Source organism: Neopsephotus bourkii, unplaced genomic scaffold (assembly GCF_033783945.1).
Source record: "Neopsephotus bourkii isolate Nb327-2 ecotype Australia unplaced genomic scaffold, CSIRO-AGI_Nbou_v1 NB_1735, whole genome shotgun sequence".
Lineage (NCBI taxonomy): Eukaryota > Metazoa > Chordata > Aves > Psittaciformes > Psittacidae > Neopsephotus > Neopsephotus bourkii.
Genome location: NW_026902209.1, coordinates 31,989 through 54,469, shown reverse-complemented (window position 1 = coordinate 54,469; position 22,481 = coordinate 31,989). Strand labels below are relative to the sequence as shown.

General features: G+C 42.7%; 1 protein-coding gene across 7 annotated transcripts in view; it reads left to right on the top strand.

Moving 5' to 3' along the window:
- Positions 1 to 205: 205 nt before the first annotated feature.
- Positions 206 to 22,481, top strand: part of ALDH18A1 (aldehyde dehydrogenase 18 family member A1) — a 36,776-nt gene continuing 14,500 nt past the window's right edge. For 3 of the 7 annotated variants that reach the window (XM_061376760.1, XM_061376759.1, XM_061376754.1), the window contains exons 1-11: positions 206 to 311; positions 2,396 to 2,510; positions 9,780 to 9,903; positions 11,624 to 11,847; positions 13,381 to 13,530; positions 13,619 to 13,723; positions 15,298 to 15,456; positions 16,023 to 16,113; positions 17,626 to 17,750; positions 19,022 to 19,166; positions 22,249 to 22,322. In XM_061376760.1, coding sequence (XP_061232744.1) covers positions 9,810 to 9,903; positions 11,624 to 11,847; positions 13,381 to 13,530; positions 13,619 to 13,723; positions 15,298 to 15,456; positions 16,023 to 16,113; positions 17,626 to 17,750; positions 19,022 to 19,166; positions 22,249 to 22,322 — 1,167 coding nt within the window. In that variant the 5' untranslated portion in view covers positions 206 to 311; positions 2,396 to 2,510; positions 9,780 to 9,809. Of the gene's footprint in view, positions 312 to 2,150; positions 2,269 to 2,395; positions 2,511 to 6,118; positions 6,217 to 9,779; positions 9,904 to 11,623; positions 11,848 to 13,380; positions 13,531 to 13,618; positions 13,724 to 15,297; positions 15,457 to 16,022; positions 16,114 to 17,625; positions 17,751 to 19,021; positions 19,167 to 22,248; positions 22,323 to 22,481 lie in introns of those variants that run through there. The other 4 variants (XM_061376757.1, XM_061376755.1, XM_061376758.1 and 1 more) reach the window with 4 other exon arrangements.

The following is a 22,481-nucleotide window of genomic DNA, read 5'->3' as shown; positions in this document are numbered from 1 at the left end:
GTCAGTAATTTTTTAAGTGCTTTACTCATTTGTTTGCTGTACCACCTTCCCGTTCTAAACTGCTCTTGCCAGAGTTGTTATAAGAAGTGTATTCAGTGGCAGAGTGAGCACCTTTCAGTTTTGCCTCCGCGGTTTTTTAGCTGCTCTTGTTGCGTGTTGTATTAGTAAGAATATGAATGCAATGCTTTCTTGTGTTTTTCTGCAGGATCCAGGGAAGAAAACATCTGAGAGTCACTGTGGATGGTATTCTGAAAAGTCAGTTCAAGGTGTAGTGAAAGCCAAAAGTCAAATAGAATGGCAGAAATTATCAGGTAAGGAATGAAGTGCAGATTAAAAGATGGTATCATGTAACTATATAAACCCTTGCTTTGTCCAAACTCGAGTATTCTGTGTAGTTATGGACTCTCCCTTGACTAATATGCTGAACTCTGTTTAGGATAATTGGGGAGGTGGAGGAAGAGCAATGGAAATTATTGTACATATGAAATAGCCTTGATACAAGAACAGCAAGAGCATCCTATACTAATATAGTAATGGCAGTGCAGGCTAAGAAGTTGCTGTGGATCTCTCTTGGTGGTGGCAGTACTCACATGACTGTGTAGACAGGTGGGTCAGTTGGTCTATGACCAGAATATTACCATAATCACTGGCAATATTGGTAAAAAGCTGTTTTTTGAAGGGGGGGTGGGAACTGCAGCTTTGAGCAGGAGACGTGCCAAAACTGACACACTTCTGGTGCTAGGACAACAGCAGAAGGAGCAATGAGAGGTTGGGTGCACTGTAAGTCTGTAAAATCATGATTGGTGTGGAGAAGGTGAATAGCCCCAGAGCTACACAAAGCTGGAGACTAGGAGAGTACTCAGGTAGTTTTAAGTGCTTTCTTGTCCTGCCTGTGTACTTTGTCTGGGCATATGACAGACTGCTCTTCTACTTTTGTGTTTTACTTTCATTTTCCTCATTAGGATTTGGGTGTTAGCTTAGCCTTTATAGAAACTAAATGCCATCTTGTTTCTCTCCAACTCCAAAAGAAGCACATTGTGAGGGCAGAGAACAAAAAAAAAAGGGAAAGGTAGATAAAGGCAAATGGCTTAAAAATAAGGAACTGGAGGTACTGCTGAGCTGAGCATGCACGGTTCCCTTCAGGTTGAGATGCTGATGAATACTGCTTTGAGTGGTGCTCTTCTTTTGGAAATGATAGGACAGGGGCTTAGACATAAATCCTACAGCTGGTGAGTATTTTCTAGTTTTCCTTAGGAAGTTGCGGCTGACTGACTTAACTGTTGCCAAAAGGCAGTTGTTGAAGAGCTTGCACAATAGGGATTTGGGTATGGAGCATATGAATAGAAAGAAAATTAGGCTGACAAAGTGCGACTAAAATTTCTGTAAGAGGTTCTGGAAGAAAGGCCAGGGTACTAAATATAGTAGTCAGTCTTTCTCCTGAAACATTAAACAAAAGTGCTGACTTCAGTCTACATTTTTCAGACTTTTCATTCCATTTTTGCATGTCCCTCTCTACAGTTTCTCCTGGATATGAATATGTGTCCAGGTACCTGATTTGCACCTTGTTGCTTAGTGACATTATTGTCACTCTACTAACCATAGCTATTAGAAATGATTATTCAGTCTTAACTGCTTTTCCTGAATGATCTTTGGCACTTGTAGAATGTTTATTTTGGGGCTCTCGGAAAACTGGAGCAGAACTGGGATACCAGTTCTATGATCTTTATCCATAACAGCTGGTGGAACTGGATGTTTTGCTGCTCAGTGCTGAAAACTGCTTCTCAGTGCTGAAAAAAAGGTGTTAGAAGAAAGTAGGCAGATTTGATCAATGCAAGAGTAAAGAGATTATGTTAGGAGTAAGGAAATGCTTGAAAGATGCTAAGTAACCCTATCTTGAGGTTTCGTAGTGAGGACTAGTGCTTGTTTAAACAAATTTGTGTCCCTGTGTTCCTCACTTGGTAATCTTGACTAAAGCAGCTACTCTGTGTGCTTTTTATTTTTTTTTGTTTTAATTAGGTGTGTGTGGGGAAGTCTTTGCACAGAGATAAACCTGTGTTGCAGTTGTGTCTAGGACTGAATGTGGGCTGTAGCAGGTCTGCCTGCACAAACTGTTAATTCCATCAAGATGGTCCCATGCTTCTTGAAGATGGAACTCTCTTTTAAGATTACTCAAGGTGTTCACTACCATTAACTATCTGAAAGCATAGTTTTCCACTGCTCACTTCCTACTATACTTGCTGTACACTGAGGTAAATAACTAATGACCAGGTAGGAACTTTAGGATCCCTTACCACTAACAAGCATCCTTCCATAAAACTACTAGTTTCATGTGACAAATGAAAGTACCAATTTAGTTTCTGTTCATTTTCTCTTACCAGTTCTTCCTCTGTTTCAGTGTCTGAAAAAAAGAAAAGCAGCTCCTCATCATCTGCTGCAGGGATAGAGGAAAACCTGTTGCTTTTTATTTGGAAGTACATTCAAAGAAGTTTTGTGTGCTAAAAATTGGCCAGGTGAGCCTAAAATGAGGGCAGTATTGTTTCTTGTTATCTGTGACAAAAAAAAAAAAGCCCAAAACAAAATGAAGGCTTGGCTTAATGTAAAAACTCAGCTGCTGTGATTGTGAGTGACCAACATGCTGATGTTGGAGTTGTCTTTATTCTGCAGTTACATACACAGGGTTTATCTTTGCTAGTAATTGGAGTGGGAGGAGGGGAGAGTAGGGTTTATGTGCACTATGATAATGAAAACAAAATCCACTTCTAGCAAGTGGAAATCTCTAGATAGTCTTTTAACAAAGTGATGACCTTATATTTCTTTTGGGTGGTTGTTTTGGGGGTGTTGTTTACTTTTCACTTGTGTGGAGATAGTGATAATTGTGAGTTGGGTCTTCTGTTAATTCTTGAGACTATTGAGGTTTTTGCAAGTGTCTTGAGCTCTACCCCCAGCACATGCATATTGATCACTTTTCATGAGGCTTCCACGGTTGTGAGAACTGCTCAGGGAAAAGGACCTGGGGATGTGGATTGATGAAGCTGAGCATGAGCCAGCTTTTTCCCAGGTAGCCAAGAAGGCCAGTGGCATCTGGCTTGTGTGAGAAATAGTGTGGCCAGCAGGACCAGTGCAGTGATCACCCCCTGGTACTGGGCAGTGGTGAGGCTGCACCTTGAATCCTGTGTTTGGTTCTGGGCCCCTCTCTACAAGAGAGACATTGAGGTGCTGGAGCGGGGCCAGAGAAGGACAGCAAAGCTGGTCCAGGGCCTGGAGCACAAGTGTAATGAGAAAAGGCTGAGGGATCTGTGGGGGTTTAGCATGGAAAAGGCTCAGGGGGCACCTTATCACTCTCTACAACTATACCTGACAGGAGGATGGAGGGAGGTGCGGATACCTCTTCTGCCGAGGTACCTCCCAAGAGGAAATAGCCTGAAGCTGTGTCGGCAAGGTTGAGACTGTATATTAGGAAAAATGTGAAAGGAGGATCAGGTATTGGAGCAGGCTGCCCAGGACAGTGAAGGAGTCACCCCTCCCACCATACCCACAGCGGTGGAGGGGTTTAAAAGACATGTAGATGTGGCATTTCAGGACATGGTTTAATGGTGGATTTGGTAGTGATAGGCTTATGGTTGGACTTAATGATCTTAAATGTCTTTTTCCAACCTAAATGTTTAATTATTCTCTTAATTTAAAAATTAATGTAAATGAGATATGGGAGATATGCTGAGGAAAAATCAAATGAAAAAAAGAGTCTTATAGAAAGTGGAAGCAAGGACAGGTGTCCTGGGAAGAGTACAGGGATATTGTCAGGGAAGCTAGGGACCAGGTTAGGAAAGCTAAGGCCCAGTTAGAATTAAACTTGGCTAGGGATATTAAGTATGACAGGAGGGGGTTCTACAGGTACATAGCAAATAAAAAACGGTCTAGGGAGAACGTAGGCCCCCTCAGGAAGCTCTCGGGAGAACTAGCTACACAGGATTTGGAGAAGGCTGAGGTTCTCAATGACTTCTTTACCTCCGTCTTCACTGGCAAAGGCTCTGACTGCACCACCCAAGTCTTGGAAGGGAGACACAGGGACTGTGAGAATGAAGACCTTAGGCCCACTGTAGGAGAGGAATTGGTTCGAGGCCATCTTAAAAATCTGAATGTGCACAAGTCCATGGCTCCTGATGAAAGCCAGGTCCTGAAGGACCTGGCAAATGAAGTTGCTAAGCCGCTGGCCATCATATTTGAAAAATCATGGCAGTCAGGTGAAGTTCCCAATGACTGGAAAAAGGGAACTATAACCCCCCTTTTCAAGAAGGGGAAAATGGATGACCCGGGGAATTAAAGACCAGTCAGTCTCACCTCTGTGCCTGGCAAAATCTTCGAGCAGATTCTCCTGGAAGGCATGCTAAGGCACACGAAGAACAACAAGGTGCTTGGTGACAGCCAGCATGGCTTCACTAAGGGGAAATCCTGCCTGACCAATTTCGTGGCCTTTTATGAAGGGCTACAGAACTGATGGACAGCGGTAGAGCAGCTGACATCATCTCCCTGGACTTGTGTAAAGCATTCAACACCATCTCACACAACATCCTTGTCTCTAAACTGGAGAGACATCAGTGTGATGGATAGACCGCTCGGTGGATAAAAAATTGGCTGGATAGCTGCACACAAAGAGTTGTGGTCAATGGCTCAATGTCTGGCTGGAGACCTGTAATGAGTGGTGTCCCTCAGGGATTGGTGTTGGGACCGGTCTTGTTCAACATCTTTGTCACTGACAGACAGTGGGATTGAGTGCGCCCTCAGCAAGTTTGCCGATGACACCAAGCTGTGTGGTTCAGTTGATACGCTGGAGGAAAGGAATGCCATCCAGAGGGACCTTGACATGCTTGTGAGGTGGGCTGATGCCAACCTCATGGAGTTTAACCATGACAAGTGCAAGGTCCTACACCTGGGTCGCAGCAATCCCAGGCACAGCTACAGGCTGGGCAGAGAAGAGATTCAGAGCAGCCCTGTGGAGAAGGACTTGGGGGTGCTGGTCGATGAGAAAATGAACATGAGCCAGCTTCAGTGTGCGCTTGCAGCCAGAAAGCCAACCGTATCCTGGGCTGCATCAGAAGGAGCGGGACCAGCAGGTCGAAGGAGGTGATCCTGCCCCTTTACTCTGCTCTTGTGAGACCTCACCTGGAGTATTGTGTGCAGTTCTGGTGTCCTTAACGTGAAAAGGACATGGAACTGTTGGAACAAGTCCATAGGAGGGCCACGAGGATGGTGAGGGGACTGGAGCACCTCCCATATGAAGATAGGCCGAGAAAGTTGGGGCTGTTCAGCCTGGAGAAGAGAAGGCTGCGTGGAGACCTCAGAACAGCCTTCCAGTATCTGAAGGGGGCCTATAGGGATGCTGGGAAGAGACTCTTCATTAAGGACAGTAGTGATAGGACAAGGGGTAATGGGTTAAAACTGAAACAGGGGAAGTTTAGATTGGATCTAAGGAGGAAATTCTTTCCTGTTAGGGTGGTGAGGCACTGGAATGGGTTGCCCAGGGAGGCTGTGAATGCTCCATCCGTGGCAGTGTTCAAGGCCAGGTTGGATGAGGCCTTGGGTAATACGGTTTAGAGGGAGGTGTCCCTGCCCATGGCAGGGGGGTTGGAACTTGATGATCTTAAGGTCCTTTCCAACCCTAGCTATTCTGTGATTCTGTTCTATAAGAGAAGAGCAAAGCCAGCACTTTTGGCCCTTGTGGAGGGATTTGGGCTGCAGAGAAAACAAAGGAGATAAAGGGTTTGAGGAAGCGAATCCACTGTTATAAGTTTTGCTGCAGACTGCTTTAATCTACTGTCTGCAGCACAGGGAGAATCCAGGTCAAGGGAAGCTGGATGTGGGAGATGGCTAGGCACCCTGAGCTGTGGGAAGGGCTGTCTGGACTAGTCTGGGACTAGACAGAAAACAGTTGTTAATGCTGGAACTGGTAAAGCCCTGGATTTTGTGCTGCAACGTGGAGTAGAATTACATCATCCACTGGGACAGCAGGCAGGAAGGTGTTCGTGCTGATGGGAGGAATGAGGCTGGAGGCCCCAGGGTTACGTCAGCAGGCAGCTGGTTTTCAGACTGCGCTTGCAGTGCTGATGTGGCATCTGCTGGGAGAGGCTGGGGCTGGCGCCGCTACCTCTGCTTCCCGTGCTCCCTGCATGTGCTGCTTCTCCGGGACACCCGTGTTGCAGCTTCAGCAGGAGGGGTCAGGTACGGGAATTCTGCTGGATCTACGTGCTTGGCCAGGGTGTGACGCCTGCAGACGTCAGTGATACGTGTGCAAGAAGTAGTTTGTCTGCCATTGCTTTTCATTAAACTGAACTTCCTGTCTGTGCTCGAATGGGTGCTGTTGTCTCCTAGTGTGAATCGTGCCCTTCCTCAGCTCACCCTTTCCAGGGCAGGAGGTCCTGGTGCTGTCTCTAGTGCTGCTGCTGTACACCCTGCTGGTGCTGCTTAACTTACACACAAGGTGTAACAGAATGGAACGATATTGAGCTTCTGCAGATGCTCTCTATTGAGATACCAGATTGAAAGTGATACTTGGAACCATTCTAACTGGCCAGTGACAGGTTTTTTTTCTGCTGTACAAGGCAATGCCAAGAATTGCGGACTGCCATGACCACACTGTCCTGCTGATTCTTGGTAGAAAGAAATGGTATGGTGCATATTGCTTTGAATTCCCTGTTCTCTGTGTGTATAACTTGTACAGAACCTGGGCAAAGCTATGTGCGAACTGTTCGGAAGACAGTTTATTTGAAGCTTTTCTTTATTTTAGGAAGTTCTTCTGAACTGGCTTCCCAATTGGAAGGTTTCTTGTTTCTGAGTTTTGACTAAGAACTGCAGATTTAAATTTTTCCACAAAAGTTTTAATTGGTAACATAGCTGTTAAAAAAAAAAAAAAAAAACCCAAACCAGACAAAACCTCAATTTATCTCTGTGTAACTTTCTATAGGATTTTGGTTTCCTTGTATATAAAACTGAAAAAAGTATGTTCAGTTTTATTAACTTGCTGTAAATAGTTTTGAACATCCTGTGGGGCTGCAGCCAACAGACTAAAAAATCAGCGTTACAGATTGTTGCTGTTAAAGGCATCAGTTTTAGGGTTTAGAGCTCTGATGCTTGGGAAGGTGACAGAGTCACTTAACACTGATTTTGAACTGAATCTAAGTATACTGTGTTACTTTAACAGCCGTTCTGAAGATCATAAATCAATGAAAATTAACCAATGCTATTGCTTTCTAGAAGTGATAATGATAACTTTTATTAAAGAGATGATAGGAGAATTATATTTTTAAAAATCGGGTTTGGAGACTGGTTTGGAGGGAGTGGGTTTTCCTCTGGTAATGAAAGAAACAGATTTTTAAGTTGATATTAGTCTTGGAGAAATACCTGAATAATGCATGTTATGTTTCATGTTATTGCTCCCTGCCCTCCAAGTAAGGCAGAAGAGTTTATTTTTTTTTTTCCCTAAGTTATGTACCATTTTTCGGTTTGTTACTGTAGACCAGAACATCCCAAGCATGGAAATTGTGGGAATGGGAGTAGAGTGGAAAATGATGATTGAAATTAACTTTAAATTATTTACTGAGCGGGAGGAGAGAAGGGAGTTTTTCTGTAGCCTCGTACTAGCCTGGAAACCAGTTTGTAACAGGGTGTCTTGTGCTCTATCTGTGCTCTCTGGCAACATCATTCCCATTTCACTTACCTCCTTTTCTTGATGTCTGCTGCTGCTTTAAAATTTTTGGTTTTATCTTCTTGTTAAGTTAGTATTTTTGCCTTTTCTCACAATCTAGTTTCAAAAATGTGCTAGTGCTATTCCTTATTTCTTCCTATTTTTCTTCCTTCAAAAGGTCTGCGCTGTCTACCACTTTTCTCTCACTCCTCGTTGTCTGCTTATTAGCAAAGTTGTCTCTGGCAGAGGCAAATGAGGGGCAGTCTTCCAAAAGACAAGGTTGCTTTTAGTTGCCAGCAGCCCAGTAGTGAGAATGTGAAGTGGTCCTCTGGCACATCAGTACATGCAACCCAGGAGACGGCACAGCTTCGGCTAGCTAGTATGCGTCTGTATTTTACTGACTGCAATACCAGGTGATTATTACTGCAGTGGGAGTCGAAGGCCTGTCAGGAAAGGCTGTAACAGGAACTGGGGTTGAAACTTCAGGCATAGTGCCTGGTTCTGTTCACTAAGGCAGATGGTCTTGTGAAAGGAGCTGCCAGAAGAACAGGCAGTTCTGCTCAGGATAACTGTGGTCAAAGGGTTCTGGATAAAGGACCTGCTGTTAGCCAGGAGCTGCTGAACTCCAAGCATCTCTCTGAGACACAGCTAAGGCCCTACCTACTGGAAAGATGATGGATGACAGTAGATGTGAGGGTGAACTTCAAGGTGAAGTTCAAACAGGTAGACACGTAACAGTGGGAATTGCTGTGCCTCCCAGAGGCAGGTGCATGAGGTGCCTGGGAGAGGTTCAGAGGGCACGTCTGGTTGATACTGTTAACAAGCTCCTTTAAGCTTGCCCTGTTACGAGAACTTGAACTGCTTGCTTAGTTGTATCATCTGCTCCAAGTCCTTTGGCTGCCTTATCCTGGCAGTGGTCAATACTGCATTTCAGATGAAATACAGAACTGGAAAGACATTGCAGATTAATATTGTTAAAATGCTGTGCTATTTAATGTTTACTGGACAAAACAAGAGAATGTTATCTGCTGACAGCTGCCTTATGTAGAGGTGTATATTTTGGTAAGGATTATAGTGAGGTATAATAACAATACATTGATGCAGGGTAATGAAGCAACTTTAAGTGTTCATGTACACCTATGCTGAACTGCCAGGAGCTGTAATTTTCATGGTATTTGTAATAGCAGTCTTCCAGTGCAGTTATTATGAGCTTTCCCTGTCCTCTCTTCAATACCTTCTCCTTATAGCTTGTGCAATGCTATTTGCTCTGTTCCAATAGTGCAGAGGGACGGAAAGCAAGTAAAGGAATCCAAGTTTTGTAGAAGGGGGAGGAGAGGTTTCACGGTTTAAGCACTGTCAGGGAGAACTGGGTTCTTGTTAATCTCCTTTCTTTGTGATACTGTATGCATTAATTCAACTAAACCTGTCACAGGAAATTGCTGATTGTGTATCCCTTGTTTGCTGAGTACTTGCTCTAGTGGACTTTTTGTTACAAGAATTCTGAGTGTTTACAAGTTCAGTTAAGGGAAACTAATGCCAAATACCTTGGAAATTGGTGTCCTTATTTGTAATCATGGTTAACATCTTGTCATTTGGTAGTGCTCAGTTAAAAGGGAATCAGCCTGTCTTCTATATTGACTAGGTCTGAGATTCATATGAAGTATAATAGATGCTCTGTTGTGAGGTGTACAGAGAAGTCTGGCTGCTACAACCTTCTCAATTTCTTTTTTCTTTTTTCTTTTTTTTTCCCTCTTTCTTCTTCCAGGTTTCTCTGTGGACAAAGTTACCACTTTTCTCCACTGTAGGTACGCTCACTAATGGTCTTTTCCCTTCTTGGAGAACCATATTTTGTTCTTGATCTTTAATAATGATCTTCTGCCAGCAGGTAGGGAGGGAATAGGGGCCTTTGGTTCTTCTAAGTCACAGTCTGAGGATTCTGCAAAATGGAGAGTGTGGGCTGTCTGTCTCTTGCACAAGGAAATTTCATTAAGACTGTAAGGACAAAGAAGAGTTGGGGGGAGGGTGTGGAGAGAAATATAGATAAAAAGTCACTGATGTTTAACCAGTTTTTTCCCCCCTCCTCCCTTACTTTAACTTGCAGATATCCTTGGCTTGCAGAAGGCATCTCAAAATGTTGTGTCGAGCTGCTCTGAGCCCTCTTGTCCGCTCCCCTGGATGGTGCTTTGTGTTATCGCCACATGCCATTGCAGCCATTTCACGTTTATGTATGTATGAGAGAAAGCACACATTTCTAATAATGCTGGTCAGTATGTGTCTGGGCATGCCTGTACTCTTTCCTGTGTTAAGGAAAATCACCTCATTAACATCATTCAAAGGATAGATTTATGCAGGATAGAGCAAAGTTAGCAGTTAGGACTTTAGTGGAGAGGAAGGAAATTCTCTGCTTGTTCTAGAACTGTTTTATTTTTTATAAAAATAATTAAAAAAAAAGAGTAGTTTCTTGGTGTCTCTTCAGACAGTGGTTACCCCTCAAAGCTGCCTTCTAAATCCTAAAGCTCTAGGCAAGAGAATTGGAAATGAATTGTTTGTTCTTCTTTCTGGTCATATTGTATGAGGGTAGGTAACTGCTATATAGTTATGTATAATGCTGGAAAGAACAGTTAAATTGGATTCCTTCACCCATTCTTTCATACGTGTTGTAGGCCTTATTTGCATTCTCAGATAGTACCTCATGAAAATGAGGGGTAAGTGAAACTCATCTCTGGACGATTCCATTTTCTACTTTTATGTGTGTGCTGTGTTAGTGCAGCCCTCAGTTACAGTTAATCATTTAAGCTGCTTCTGCATTTAGAACAAAAGATTTACTTAAAACATTAATAAATTACTGATTTCTCTTTTCTGTTGCACTGTGTTCATTTCTATCTTTCTCCAGCAGAAATAATACCCAGAATAGTCACTTTAAATTATAAATTAATCTATTTGTATTATAGAGCATCAAAATCAGAGAGACTGAACAGATTAAATAAAGGCACATAATCTGACCATGTTTATTGATTTGTAAAGAAGCCTCTGCATCTTCAGATGAAATATTGTTTAGGATTGATTAGGATAGAACAGGTCAGTTGGAAGGGACCTGCAGTGATCATCTAGTCCAACTGCCTGACCATGTTGACTGTGCCTGATGATTGCATTGTTCTTTAAATGCCTTTCAGTAGTATCCAGTGTGATCTTCTGATCTCTGTAATTTTTTCATGAATGTCTGATTTTTTTTTTGACTAAGTTGCACTTTTGGTCCCAGAATGTGGTGTCAGTAGCCTTTTTTTTTTTGTCCTGGCATTCTTGAGACTGTCCAAAGTTGACCTGGTTTAATGCAGTTTCTAAATAGCAATACAAGAAGATATTGAATAAGGAAATGTAGTTTAAATTTTTTTCAAGTGGTATGGCTTATCTATATTATATTAATTATCCAGCTGACATGCTTGGGCTGCAGATATAGAATTATAGAATAGCTAGGGATGGAAAGGACCTTAAGATCATCTAGTACCAACCCCCCTGCCATGGACAGGGACACCTCTCGCTATTCATATATTATGTGCATGACTCCTTCTTCAGACACAAATCACTGTGGCTCTGCAGAGCTTCATATGAAGTATTTTGGAAGTGCTTTCCATCTGCTTTCATTCCTAATGTGAGCTGTATGGGCTCTTTTACAGCATCCTTCAGTTTGGGCTCCTAGTTTTGCAGAGTCAAAGCTCTGTGACACATGAGGTATTGCCTTATACACCTTAAGGATGGTTAGTGCTGCTTGGATATTATTCTTTATTTTTGTGACTTGAAAGTTAGCTTTTCGTTCCCACTCACTGAGAAGTGTATATTGTGAGCTGTAGCCTTGGAAAGGGAGGAAACGTTACATGACTTCAAGGCCTTAAAGTCTGAATGAAATAAAACTGCGTTTTTTTCTTTCTTTTTTTTTTTAAACCACAGATCTCCCTCATCATAACCAAAGATTAAGGAATGAATCCATCCGTTGTTGGAGCAGCATCCCATTTATCACTATGCCACTCAGCCGCACGCATGGAAAATCATTTGCGCACCGCAGTGAGCTGAAGCATGCAAAGCGGATTGTAGTGAAGCTGGGTAGTGCTGTTGTGACTCGAGGGGATGAGTGTGGCTTGGCGCTTGGGAGGCTGGCATCTATCGTAGAGCAGGTAATTCTGGGACTGAAGTGGAACGTTTGTTTTAACTTCAGATACTTGTTGATTGTTGGATGGCACAGACGACTGTAGGGTAAAACTCTTAAAACGGTGATGGCCCATTAAAGCAATATGTTGGCCTTTTGCTTTTTCATCCCTTGTGCTGTGGTAGCGGATAAACCATGTAACTCAGTAAATAACTGAAGGTGAGGTGGGTTCACCCCGACCAGTTGCTAAGCACCCAAATCCTTATACACTTCCCATAAGTGAAGGAAAGGGGAAAAGAAACAAGGATACTAAGGCGATCACTCACTACCTTTCACAAGCAGACATATGCTCAACTAGTGCCCAGGTGACAGCCACCTTGAAAGACAGCCCCTGCCCTTTCCTATTCTGCTATGCCAGTTCCTTTACCGAGCATGACATTATATGCTATGGAATGTCCCTTGGGCCAGTTCATGTCAGCTGTCCATAATGTGTCCTCTACAGACTTCTTGCCCAGCCCCTAGCCTACCTACTGTGATGGCACATAGTGGAAAAAGAAAGCCTTGATGCTGTGAAGGTATTTTTCAGCATGGGAAAAAGAGAATTCTTTAATGCTGTGCAAGCACTATTAGCAACAGGCAAAACATCGGAATGTTATTAATATTGTTTTGGTCTTGAAATCCGAAACACAGTGCAATACGGGCCCCTCTGAAGAAAGTTACCTCTGTCTTGGCCAGACCCAGTATAGAGGGAGAGATTTGGACAGTGAGATTTTTATGCAGTAGGTAAGACATGACTGGGACATTAGTTTGATCTAGTAGGAAAGCTGCACTGAAGTTTGTGATGTCTGCAGAAAGAGTGGACCCTTTCTTATTACCTGAGCACTTGCAGATAGAGCCTGAAACCTCATTACTTGTAGAAACAACTGGGGATCAACTCATGGATTGAGTCTCTAAAATGAAATTATGACTCGGAGGGGGAATTGAACATGTCTGGGAAGTAAAGTTAACATAATACTGTAAATTTATGTAAGACATTTAGCTTTAGAACTTTGAAAGGAATCTGGCCAGATGCACGTGAGGAAGAAGTAGTTAAAGCTGTACTGACTTAGCTTCACTTGTAGCACTCGAAGTTACTGTATAATGGCAGCTTTGGGAATGGATTGTCAATAAGAAGGTTAATGGAAGGGACAGCTTCTACTTTACGTCTTTTTCATCGTATCATTCCTTATCTGTAGCAATGGAAGAGGAGGGTGAGGGCATGGAAGTCTTACCACGTAATAGGTATTCTGAAAATTTAAGCATAATTTTGACATAAAACCTGGTATTGTGGAAAGAAAGTTTAGCAGAAGCTATAGACTGCATGCAGTCCTTTGCGTAGCTCCTAAGGGGTTGGGAAGGTGTGCAGGAGTATCTTAAGAGGGTGATGGCCTTGCTTTGCACATGAATAAGGAGAAACACTTGTGTTAGCAAGAACTGGTGAGCCTAAGGTTTATCTATAAATAGCCAGAGCTGTCATGCTTGCAGTGATCATACTCCTGTTTCTTATGTACTGTGCTTACAGGTGTCTGTGCTGCAAAATCAGGGCCGGGAGATGATGATTGTCACCAGTGGTGCTGTAGCCTTTGGAAAGCAGCGGTTGCGTCATGAGATCTTGCTTTCTCAGAGTGTGAGGCAAGCACTTCATTCAGGCCAGAGTCAGCTGAAAGATATGGTGAGTGGCTAGCGTCATTCCTGTTTTCCCTTGAATGTTGGGTAGTACCTGATCAAGGGCACTGCCTGACAGCACTTCATCTTTGTAGGCTATTCCAGTCTTGGAGGCCCGAGCCTGTGCAGCAGCTGGCCAGAGTGGATTGATGGCTCTGTATGAGGCCATGTTTACTCAGTACAGCATCTGTGCAGCTCAGGTAAGGGATTACTGCTTTTCTAGACTGACCTGCTACTTTAGTCAGTGATGGAATTGTTGTTGCATTTTTTCCATGTTTTATATGCTGCTATACTTAGAATCATAGAATAGTTAGGGTTGGAAAGGACCTTAAGATCATCTAGTTCCAACCCCCTTGCCATGGGCAAGGACACCACACACTAAACAGTGTCACCCAAGACTCCGTGCAACCTGGCCTTGAACACTGCCAGGACCTTAAGGTCCATTCCAACAAACCATTCTATGATTTCTATTGCCATCCTACTTTGGGGGCTTATTATAGTGTAGATGGTAGCTTATACAGGAGTGCCCTGCTAAGTATTTGTGAAATGGAGTTAGCTGTCATCGAGGTGAAGCAAATATGCTTTTTCTTTTTGGTGTTCGTGTGTGTCTTGCACTTACGTATGGTGGGGGAGTGCCTGTTAAGATCTCCTAACAAAAGCTGTAGTTGGTGATCGAAAGTGAGTGCTTAAAAATCACAAGTGGCCAAGCTGCTGCCATTCATTCTGTAATGCTGATAGAAGTGCATATCCATACTTTGGAGCTTCCTGTCTTTCTCCTCAGTCCTTTCTAACTTGTGGGTGATGGTATTCCTAGCTTGGGTCTTCTACCAATACCAAATGCTGCAACTGTATTTAATTGAAGTACTTGTAAACAAGCTTTATCTTAAATACTGTGAGAATACAGAATTGCATCAACTGTAAGGCTTTATTTATTTAAACACTTTTAATAAATTTAGGTACTTAAAGTGTGAAGTTTTGCCGGGAGACTGTCTGTTTAGTGACTGTCATCACTAAAATGTTTACAGTATATCTAACAATCACTGTAAGTTGCACTGGGTTTTACTCTTGTTGAAGTCTGTAGACAGCTGTCATTCCTTTGATTTAAAAGAATTGCTTGTCCATGCCAGAAAAGTAAGTGTACACTTTGATTCCAAGTGCTATTGTAACATTTCTGTTGTGGTTGTGTTTGCTTAGTTCTCAAATACCCAATGGCAGAGTAAAAATGAAAAAAAAAAACAACAAACCAACAGAAGTCTCTTCAGACATTGAGGGTTTTTTCCCTTAAAATACTAAAAGGAAATGGGTGGAGGCTGCATGCAGAAGGCTTTAACATCAAGAGTCTTTCAGAAAAGCAAGTTCGAGAGCTGGAGAAAAGTCTTGAGACAAAGCATCTCTCCTGCTTGTAACACCAGAAGCATAACAGTGTGAGGGAGAGCAGGAAAGGCAGTGTATTAAGTAAGCTATTGAATTGTTTTGGGTCTTAGTAATTATCAGCATCTATGTTACGCTTACGTTGTTTTTTTTTTTCCACTTGATTCTTGGAGCCTGTGATCTGTCAGCCTAAGGAAGGCTATTCTAGGTTCCAGTGGAAGTTCAGTCACATAAACCTGAAAATGTTGTGGGGAGAATATTTCTTAATTGTATTCTTTATCCTATGTTTCTGCAGTGACCTGAAAGGCACCACTGATCTGTTATGGCATGTTAATACATACACTTAGTATGTTCTCAGGGAAAGTGGTAGGCTAAGTAATGTTAATTTTTTCCCTTCTTTTAGATTTTAGTCACCAACCTGGACTTCCATGATGAACAGAAGCGTCGAAACTTAAATGGAACATTGCATGAGCTTTTAAGAATGAATATCGTCCCTATAATTAACACTAATGATGCTGTTGTTCCACCTCCAGAGCCAAACAGTGATCTGCAGGGGGTAAATGTGGGTAAAGTATTGCAAAGGGGTGGATCCTGCTGGTACAGCACTAATCTGAACTTCACTAATGCCATAATCAGGGACCTCTGAAGCCTGCAGATGGGAAACAAACATATAAAATTAGTAGTGTGGATGGAGGGTACTGGAAGACTATGCTGACCTGTCTGTTTCTGGCATGGTATAGTGGTGTGGGGTAAAAGCAGGGCAGGTGATGTCTGCTCTGTAAAAGCAAGCATGTCTGGTTTGGTTTTCACTGAAGAGCTGAAGTTGGGACTTCTGCAGGTCATGTAGTTCAGGACCCCTTCTTAAAAGCAGAGTCAGTTAGTACCTCTTGCCCCGTCACTGGGCACTAAGGTGGAGAACGCAGGTATTGGTCACATTGCTAGTCATTTTGGTACCACTTTACTGCATTCCAGAAGTATATCTGCTTAAACACAGAGATCACCTAAGTTTCTGGTGGGTGTGAACAAAGAAGCTCAGAAGGACCTGATAGTGCTGAGGTAGCTTGCTTTTCTATGTATTTTCTAGTTCCTCCCACTGTTCAGTAGTGCTGATATGCATGTGCATTGCAGGTGATAAGTGTGAAGGATAATGACAGTCTGGCAGCACGACTGGCTGTGGAAATGAAAACTGATCTCCTGATTGTTCTCTCAGATGTAGAAGGTTTGTGAGTCATTTCTTTAACTGGGGTTTACTGATCTCTTCAGCTCATATATTTTACAGGGACAATTACAACTTACTACATAACTCCTTAAGGGATATATCCAATGTTGATACTGTCACATAAGCTAAAGACTGTCAGAACGCGTGTGAACTTTGACTTGTTCCAGAACCCAGAATGCCATATGTACTATGGTACTTCTGCTAGCTTCTCAGAATTGTATGATGTAGTCATGATTTATACATATGTGTTTAGAATCAGGAGTATAAGCCAAGTACTGTTCTACAATAGTTTGTTTCTCCTGGGAGCAGGTTCTTTCTTTCAGTGAATTACAGGTACAAGTCCTGGTTATTGCCTTCCAGATACCTGGAACTTGCTAGCTTTTCCTGACTCCCAGGCCTTTTGCTTACTCTGCCATAGTGTTCTGAGCTGTGCTGCTGTGACATAAGTCTGTCACCTATGAGTGTTAAAGGTCCTTTTCTAGGGAGAGAAAAGGGTAGTGAGTGCAGTTTCAGATCAGTGCAGTCAACATCATGCAACTCACATAGTCTTTTTCATCTTCTCCGGGCTTCTTTCAGTGAATCCTGAAAGAATCCTGGACTTTAGCACATACTGTAAGCCCTGAGGAGGAAGGAGATACCTTTCCGTAAGCACAGTTTCTTTTAGCACATTTAGCTGGATTTCATAGTTGATTCTAGTTGAAATTACTGAGAACAACTCATAAAAGCAATAGTCAAAACAACTTCTAAAAAAATTAACCCCCAACACCACCATCCCCTAATCTTACTCATTCAATTGTGACATCTTGTTTATGGAAAGATTAATGTTCTCTCCTCTGCCAGCTAGGACACAGATAGTCTGCACTTGTGCTTTCTAATTTGTAGTGACAGTATTTGTTCACATAGAATTTCTGGGAAGTGTGGTGTTTAGTTTAATGTGTAACAAGTTCAGGTTTAACATGCTATGTAAATCAAAGTGTCAGTCAACAACACAGTTACATAAAATGACCAGATTTAAAAAAAAAAAATTAGTATGCCTCTAATATGGTGTTCCTTCTTAGCAGAATTCAATAGTTACCCTTTTTTACCTATTTCTAAATTGCCCAGTTTATCACTGTACAACCCAGCAACCAAGAATGTCAGCTGAGATTTTGGTGAGGAGGACTGTCCTTTGCCTGTTTAGTTATAGGCTTGTATATGTAAGCCTACATATGTATTTTTATATTGAACATATAAAAAAGTCTTTGTAACCTCAACCAAATGTCACTACCTCCCAGCCTGCACGCTGCCATTCAGCATGGGGGCTTTCAGTTTCTTACTCATTACGTTTTTGGTGAAGTTGTAGTTCTTGAACTTTCAGTTCCACAAAAAGTAGGGTTCAGTCAGAGTTTGCCGTCCTGTGAAGTGGAATACAGCTTTTCAGCCGCAGGGATTATTTTTCTTTCTTTCTTTTTCCATGGTGAGCTTTGGAGATGAGGGTATATAACACTAACAGATTTTTATTATTTATTTCAGGACTCTTTGACAGCCCTCCAGGATCTGATGATGCAAAGCTAATTGACATATTCTACCCAGGAGATCAGCAGTCTGTAACATTTGGAACTAAATCTCGAGTGGGAATGGGAGGCATGGAAGCCAAGGTAGAAATATAGAACATTTGTTTTGTAATTGCGAAGGAAAAGCAGGTTTGGGAATGGGAGATAGATACAAAGATTGTGCTGCCATTCAGATGGATCTTGACAGGCTGCAGAAATGGGCAGAATAACTTCATAGAGTTCAGTAATGGGACATGCCAAGTCCTATCCCTAGGGAGGAGCAGCTTCATTCAGTGATATGGGCTGGGGAGCTGACTGGCTGGAAAGCAGGGATGCAGGGGTCTTGGTTTGGATGTATTAGAAAGAACATAGCCATCATCGAGGGAAATTAGTTTTTCCCTCTATCAGCATTAGTGAGACCACATCTGTAGAGCTGTGTCTAGTTCTGGACACCGTAGCGCAAGGAGGACATAGCATATGACAGTGAATCCAGTAGAGAGCCCTAAATCAATAAATATGATTACAGAATTGGAGCATCTGACACACCAGGAGAGGCTGAGATCCTACTGAATGAAATTACTATTCTAACAGTAGGTGTACTCCCAAGCAAAAAGTAGAAGCAAAGAAATAACTGATTAGGACATGAACAGGAAACGTGAACAGAGTAGGTGAAAACATTGTGTGGAAACCTAAGCTTCTTCAACGAACTTCATAACTTCACCAAAGGGTTATAAACAATGAGAATACATCTACATCTTAACCAGAACCACAAGGAGTGCTTAGCTGCTCAAACTTTGAGGGAGTAATTTGAACAGCTAAAGGTATTGAGTAATATTTTAATGGTATATGGTAGTGGCTAGGCCTGGAGCAAGAACAGTCCTCTGCATTACAAGTAGTGTTCTGTGGTCCCTTAAAGTGATTAGTTATCAATGGCTGATCCATATCAGGGAAATTGGCAACAGAATCTTAAAAAAACAAACAAACAAGCCCCCCCCCAAAAACAAACAAAACCCAACCAAACAACCAAAAAAAAAAGAAAAAACAAAGAAAGAAAAATTGGTTTCTTCAGACAGTCAGAACTTCAAACAGAAGGTAAAGGTGAAAAATAACATATGATCAAAATGCCTTTGCAGAAGTCTTGACAAAAGCAGGCTGCTAGGAAAACTTGAAGTACACTCGTAAAGCGGCAGCTAGTTAAGGAAAGGAAGGTAAGGCACAAATATGTGATCTCATTCAATGCTACGTCATTATGGAAATTCCTGAATTGTGCTGAATGTTCTTTGAATTTGCACATCAAAGTGGAGCAAGAAGTCTTGTTGAGAGTGGTGATTCAAATAAAAAGTGTATTTCCTGAAACTGGCTCTGTCCTTCACTAGGTGAAAGCAGCTCTATGGGCCCTCCAGGGAGGCACCTCTGTAGTGATTGCAAATGGAACCCACCCAAAGATCTCTGGTCATGTCATCACAGACATTGTGGAAGGGAAAAAAGTTGGAACTTTTTTTTCAGAGGTAAAACCTGCAGGTGAGTACAGAGGTAATGTGTACATTGAGACTTGCAGAGTTCGTGAAAAGTTACAGTTCAGCTAGACCTGTACAATAACTGGGAAGCCACACTCTGAAAAATGGATTTTGAAAGGTGTTTTCTAAAGTAGGAATAGAAAATTTTGAATTTTCTGTGGTTTCCTCCAGCTGATAAACTGCTGCATCAAACTTGCATTTGAAGAATGTAATGAGTAGAGTTGTTACCATTTTTAGTCTTAGAGGTTGTCATCTAACATTGAAGATTTCAGTGTGAAAATGTGGACATAGAATGAACAGCTGAACTAAGATAGTGTTTACTTTTATTTCTTAACATAAGTTCCTTTTACAGCTCAGTCTTCTGGTATGGTAGGTAGAAATATTTTCTGGCCACTACACTGCTGGCACACCTCAACAGTCACTGGAGAATCACTTTAACAGTCACTGGAGAAAATCAGACCAAAGATGTGTCCTTAGCTGAATAGGACAAGTACAGAGTGACACGTTTGACTTGAATTTTAAGCCAAGCAAATTTCTTTGTGTATAATAATCCTCAGTTGATTTCTCGTACGAAGTTGTTGGATCATCCTTTGAACCCCTGTAAAGACTTGACATACACAGTGTCACAATAGTCAAGAGCCTTAACTAGATACTGTGTGTAAATTCTGCACCTAGAATTATGTGAAGACTGCTTGCTTTAAATAATGTTTGGGTTGGTGGAGAAGGCTTTGAATTTTCATCCTGATAGCTTCACTGAATGCCCCTACTGCCTGTACAGGTGATCAGCCCCTGTTCAACTTCAAAGATGTGATACACAGTCTTTCCACTCATCATCTCTCTTCCATGTGAAAGAGGTTTGGTCTTAGACATTTTGTACTGACACTGTTCCAAAAACTTGGTCATCCCTCTTTCTCTTGTTTGAAACTGTTTTCATTCTGTTGTGGTCTTTTTGAGATGGGCAAAAATCAAGATTTCAAGATGCAAATGAAGCTTTAATTTATCTGATGGCAGGACCTAGCTGAGTTTTAGTAAGATTGATGATATTTTTTGATCTGTTCTTTAATTGCCCTTTCTAATAATTCCAAACATTTAATTTGCTTTTTGATGTTGATGTTCACCGAGATGATGTTTTCATAGTAGTTCATATTATTTGTGACAGTATTAAGGTCTGATAATTCCATTTCCCCTCTACATTGCTTAATGTTTATTTAGTGTGAATTACACTAGGCCTTTTGTGGCTTAGTAATTTGGCTGCAGAAGAAATCATGGAAAGACTTGGGGGCACTGGGTGAGAAGCTCCCAATGACCTGGCTTCAGTGTGCACTTGAGCCTAGAACCCCCCCGGTGTGCTGGGCTGCACCCCCAGAGTGTGAGCAGCAGCTCAGGGAGGGGATCCTGCCCCTCTGCTGTGCTCTGGGGAGACCCCCCCCTGCAGCCCTGATCCAGCTCTGGGGCAGCAGCACAAGAGGGATGTGGAGCTGTTGGAGCGAGGCCAGAGGAGGCCATGGAGATGCTGCAAGGGCTGGAGCAGCTCTGCTCTGGAGCCAGGCTGAGAGAGCTGGGCTGGGGCAGCCTGGACAAGAGAAGGCTCCTGAAGGGGAGACCTGAGAGCAGCTCCAGTGCCTAAAGGGGCTGCAGGAAACATGGAGAGGGGCTTGGGATAAGGGCCTGTAGGGACAGGCCAAGGGGAATGGCTTTAACCTGCCTGAGGGGAGACTGAGATAAGCTCTTAGGCAGAAGCTCTTCCCTGTGAGGGTGCTGAGGCGCTGGCACAGGGTGTGCAGAGAAGCTGTGGCTGCCCCATCCCTGGCAGTGTTCAAGGCCAGGTTGGACACAGGGGCTTGGAGCAACCTGCTCTAGTGTGAGTTGTCCCTGCCCGTGACAGGGGTTGGGACTGGGTGAGCTTTAAGGTCCCTTCCAGCCCAAAACATTCTGTGATAATTGATGAATGGCCAAGGTTGGAAGGGAGAATATGATAGATGACAGGGTCGTCTGGTCCTACCCCTGATCAAGCAGGTTGCCCAGGACTGTGTACAGGTAGCTTTTAAGTATCTCCTAGAATTGAGACTCCACAACCTCCCTGGCAACCTGTGCCAGTGCTTGGTCATCCTCACAGTGCAGAAGTGGTTTCTGATGGGAGGCACCTCCTGTGCTTCAGTTTGTGTCATTGTCTCTTGTCCTGTCACTGAGCATCACTGAAAAGAGCCTGTCTCCATCTTCTTCACAGCCTTCCTTTAGGTACATACTGCTGAGATTCCCAAGTCCTCTTCTCTGGGATAAATAGTTCCAGCTCTCTCAGTCTTTCCTTGTGCAAGAGGTGCTCCAGTCCCTTAATCGTCTTTGCTGCACTTCATTAGACTCTCCCCACAGTGTCCATGTCTCTTTTGTACTAGGGAGCCCAGAACTGGACAATTTTAGGGGAGTTAAATTCACACTTTGGTTTATCCATGAGCTGCTTGCAGACTCTTCAGGAAAATGCTGCTTGAACCTGGCTACTTGTTCAGAAATAGAAACAACTGACCTGTTCTGTATCATTTCAGTTTGAGAGGGATTGTTTGAGGTCCTGCCAGGAAAAAAAACCACAAACCCCACCCCTTCTTCTGCAGGAGCTCTTCTGAAATGAGTCCAGAGAGAGACAGGGGGAAGCAAATTTTCTGTGAACTGTTAACTCAGGTTGAGGTTTGGCTTCTGTAATTGTTTATACGTTCCTATGCTATTTTATAATCCTTTCTGTTTTCCTGATTTGAATACTTAAACTTTTCAAAGTTTGCCTCTTCTTTCAGTAGCCTGAGACTTAGCAACCCTGGTTCTTTTCCCCTTTGTCAAGTCTTTTTGATGCAAGGTGCACCCTTGCCTCTGATGCAGCAACCTTACAGAATCTCTATCATGACTCTCTGTCTTTGGGGACCACGGTAGTATGGTATCAGGTACAGATTTTCCTGTTCTAGCATACATCAGTTTTCTTGAATATGTCTGTTTCAGACTCTACCTGCTTTCCTGCAGAAAAAAAGTAGAAAATGGAAGGGCTAGTGTTTACTTTCACATGTGCTGTTACTTTGTATATCATATTTTGGGGTTTTCTGCAGGTCCTACAGTAGAGCAGCAGGGTGAAATGGCTCGGACTGGTGGCAGGACCTTGGCAGCTCTACAGCCTGAGCAGGTGACAGAACAATATGGCCTCACTTGTTAAGGTTGTGAATGTGTTGCAAGTTTTACATCGATTTATAACACAGATGGTCCACTTAGGACAAGAATCAATTCTTTGTGTGCCGGGTCTATCAGTTGGATTGGAACATGCTTAAAGAGATGAGAAAAACAT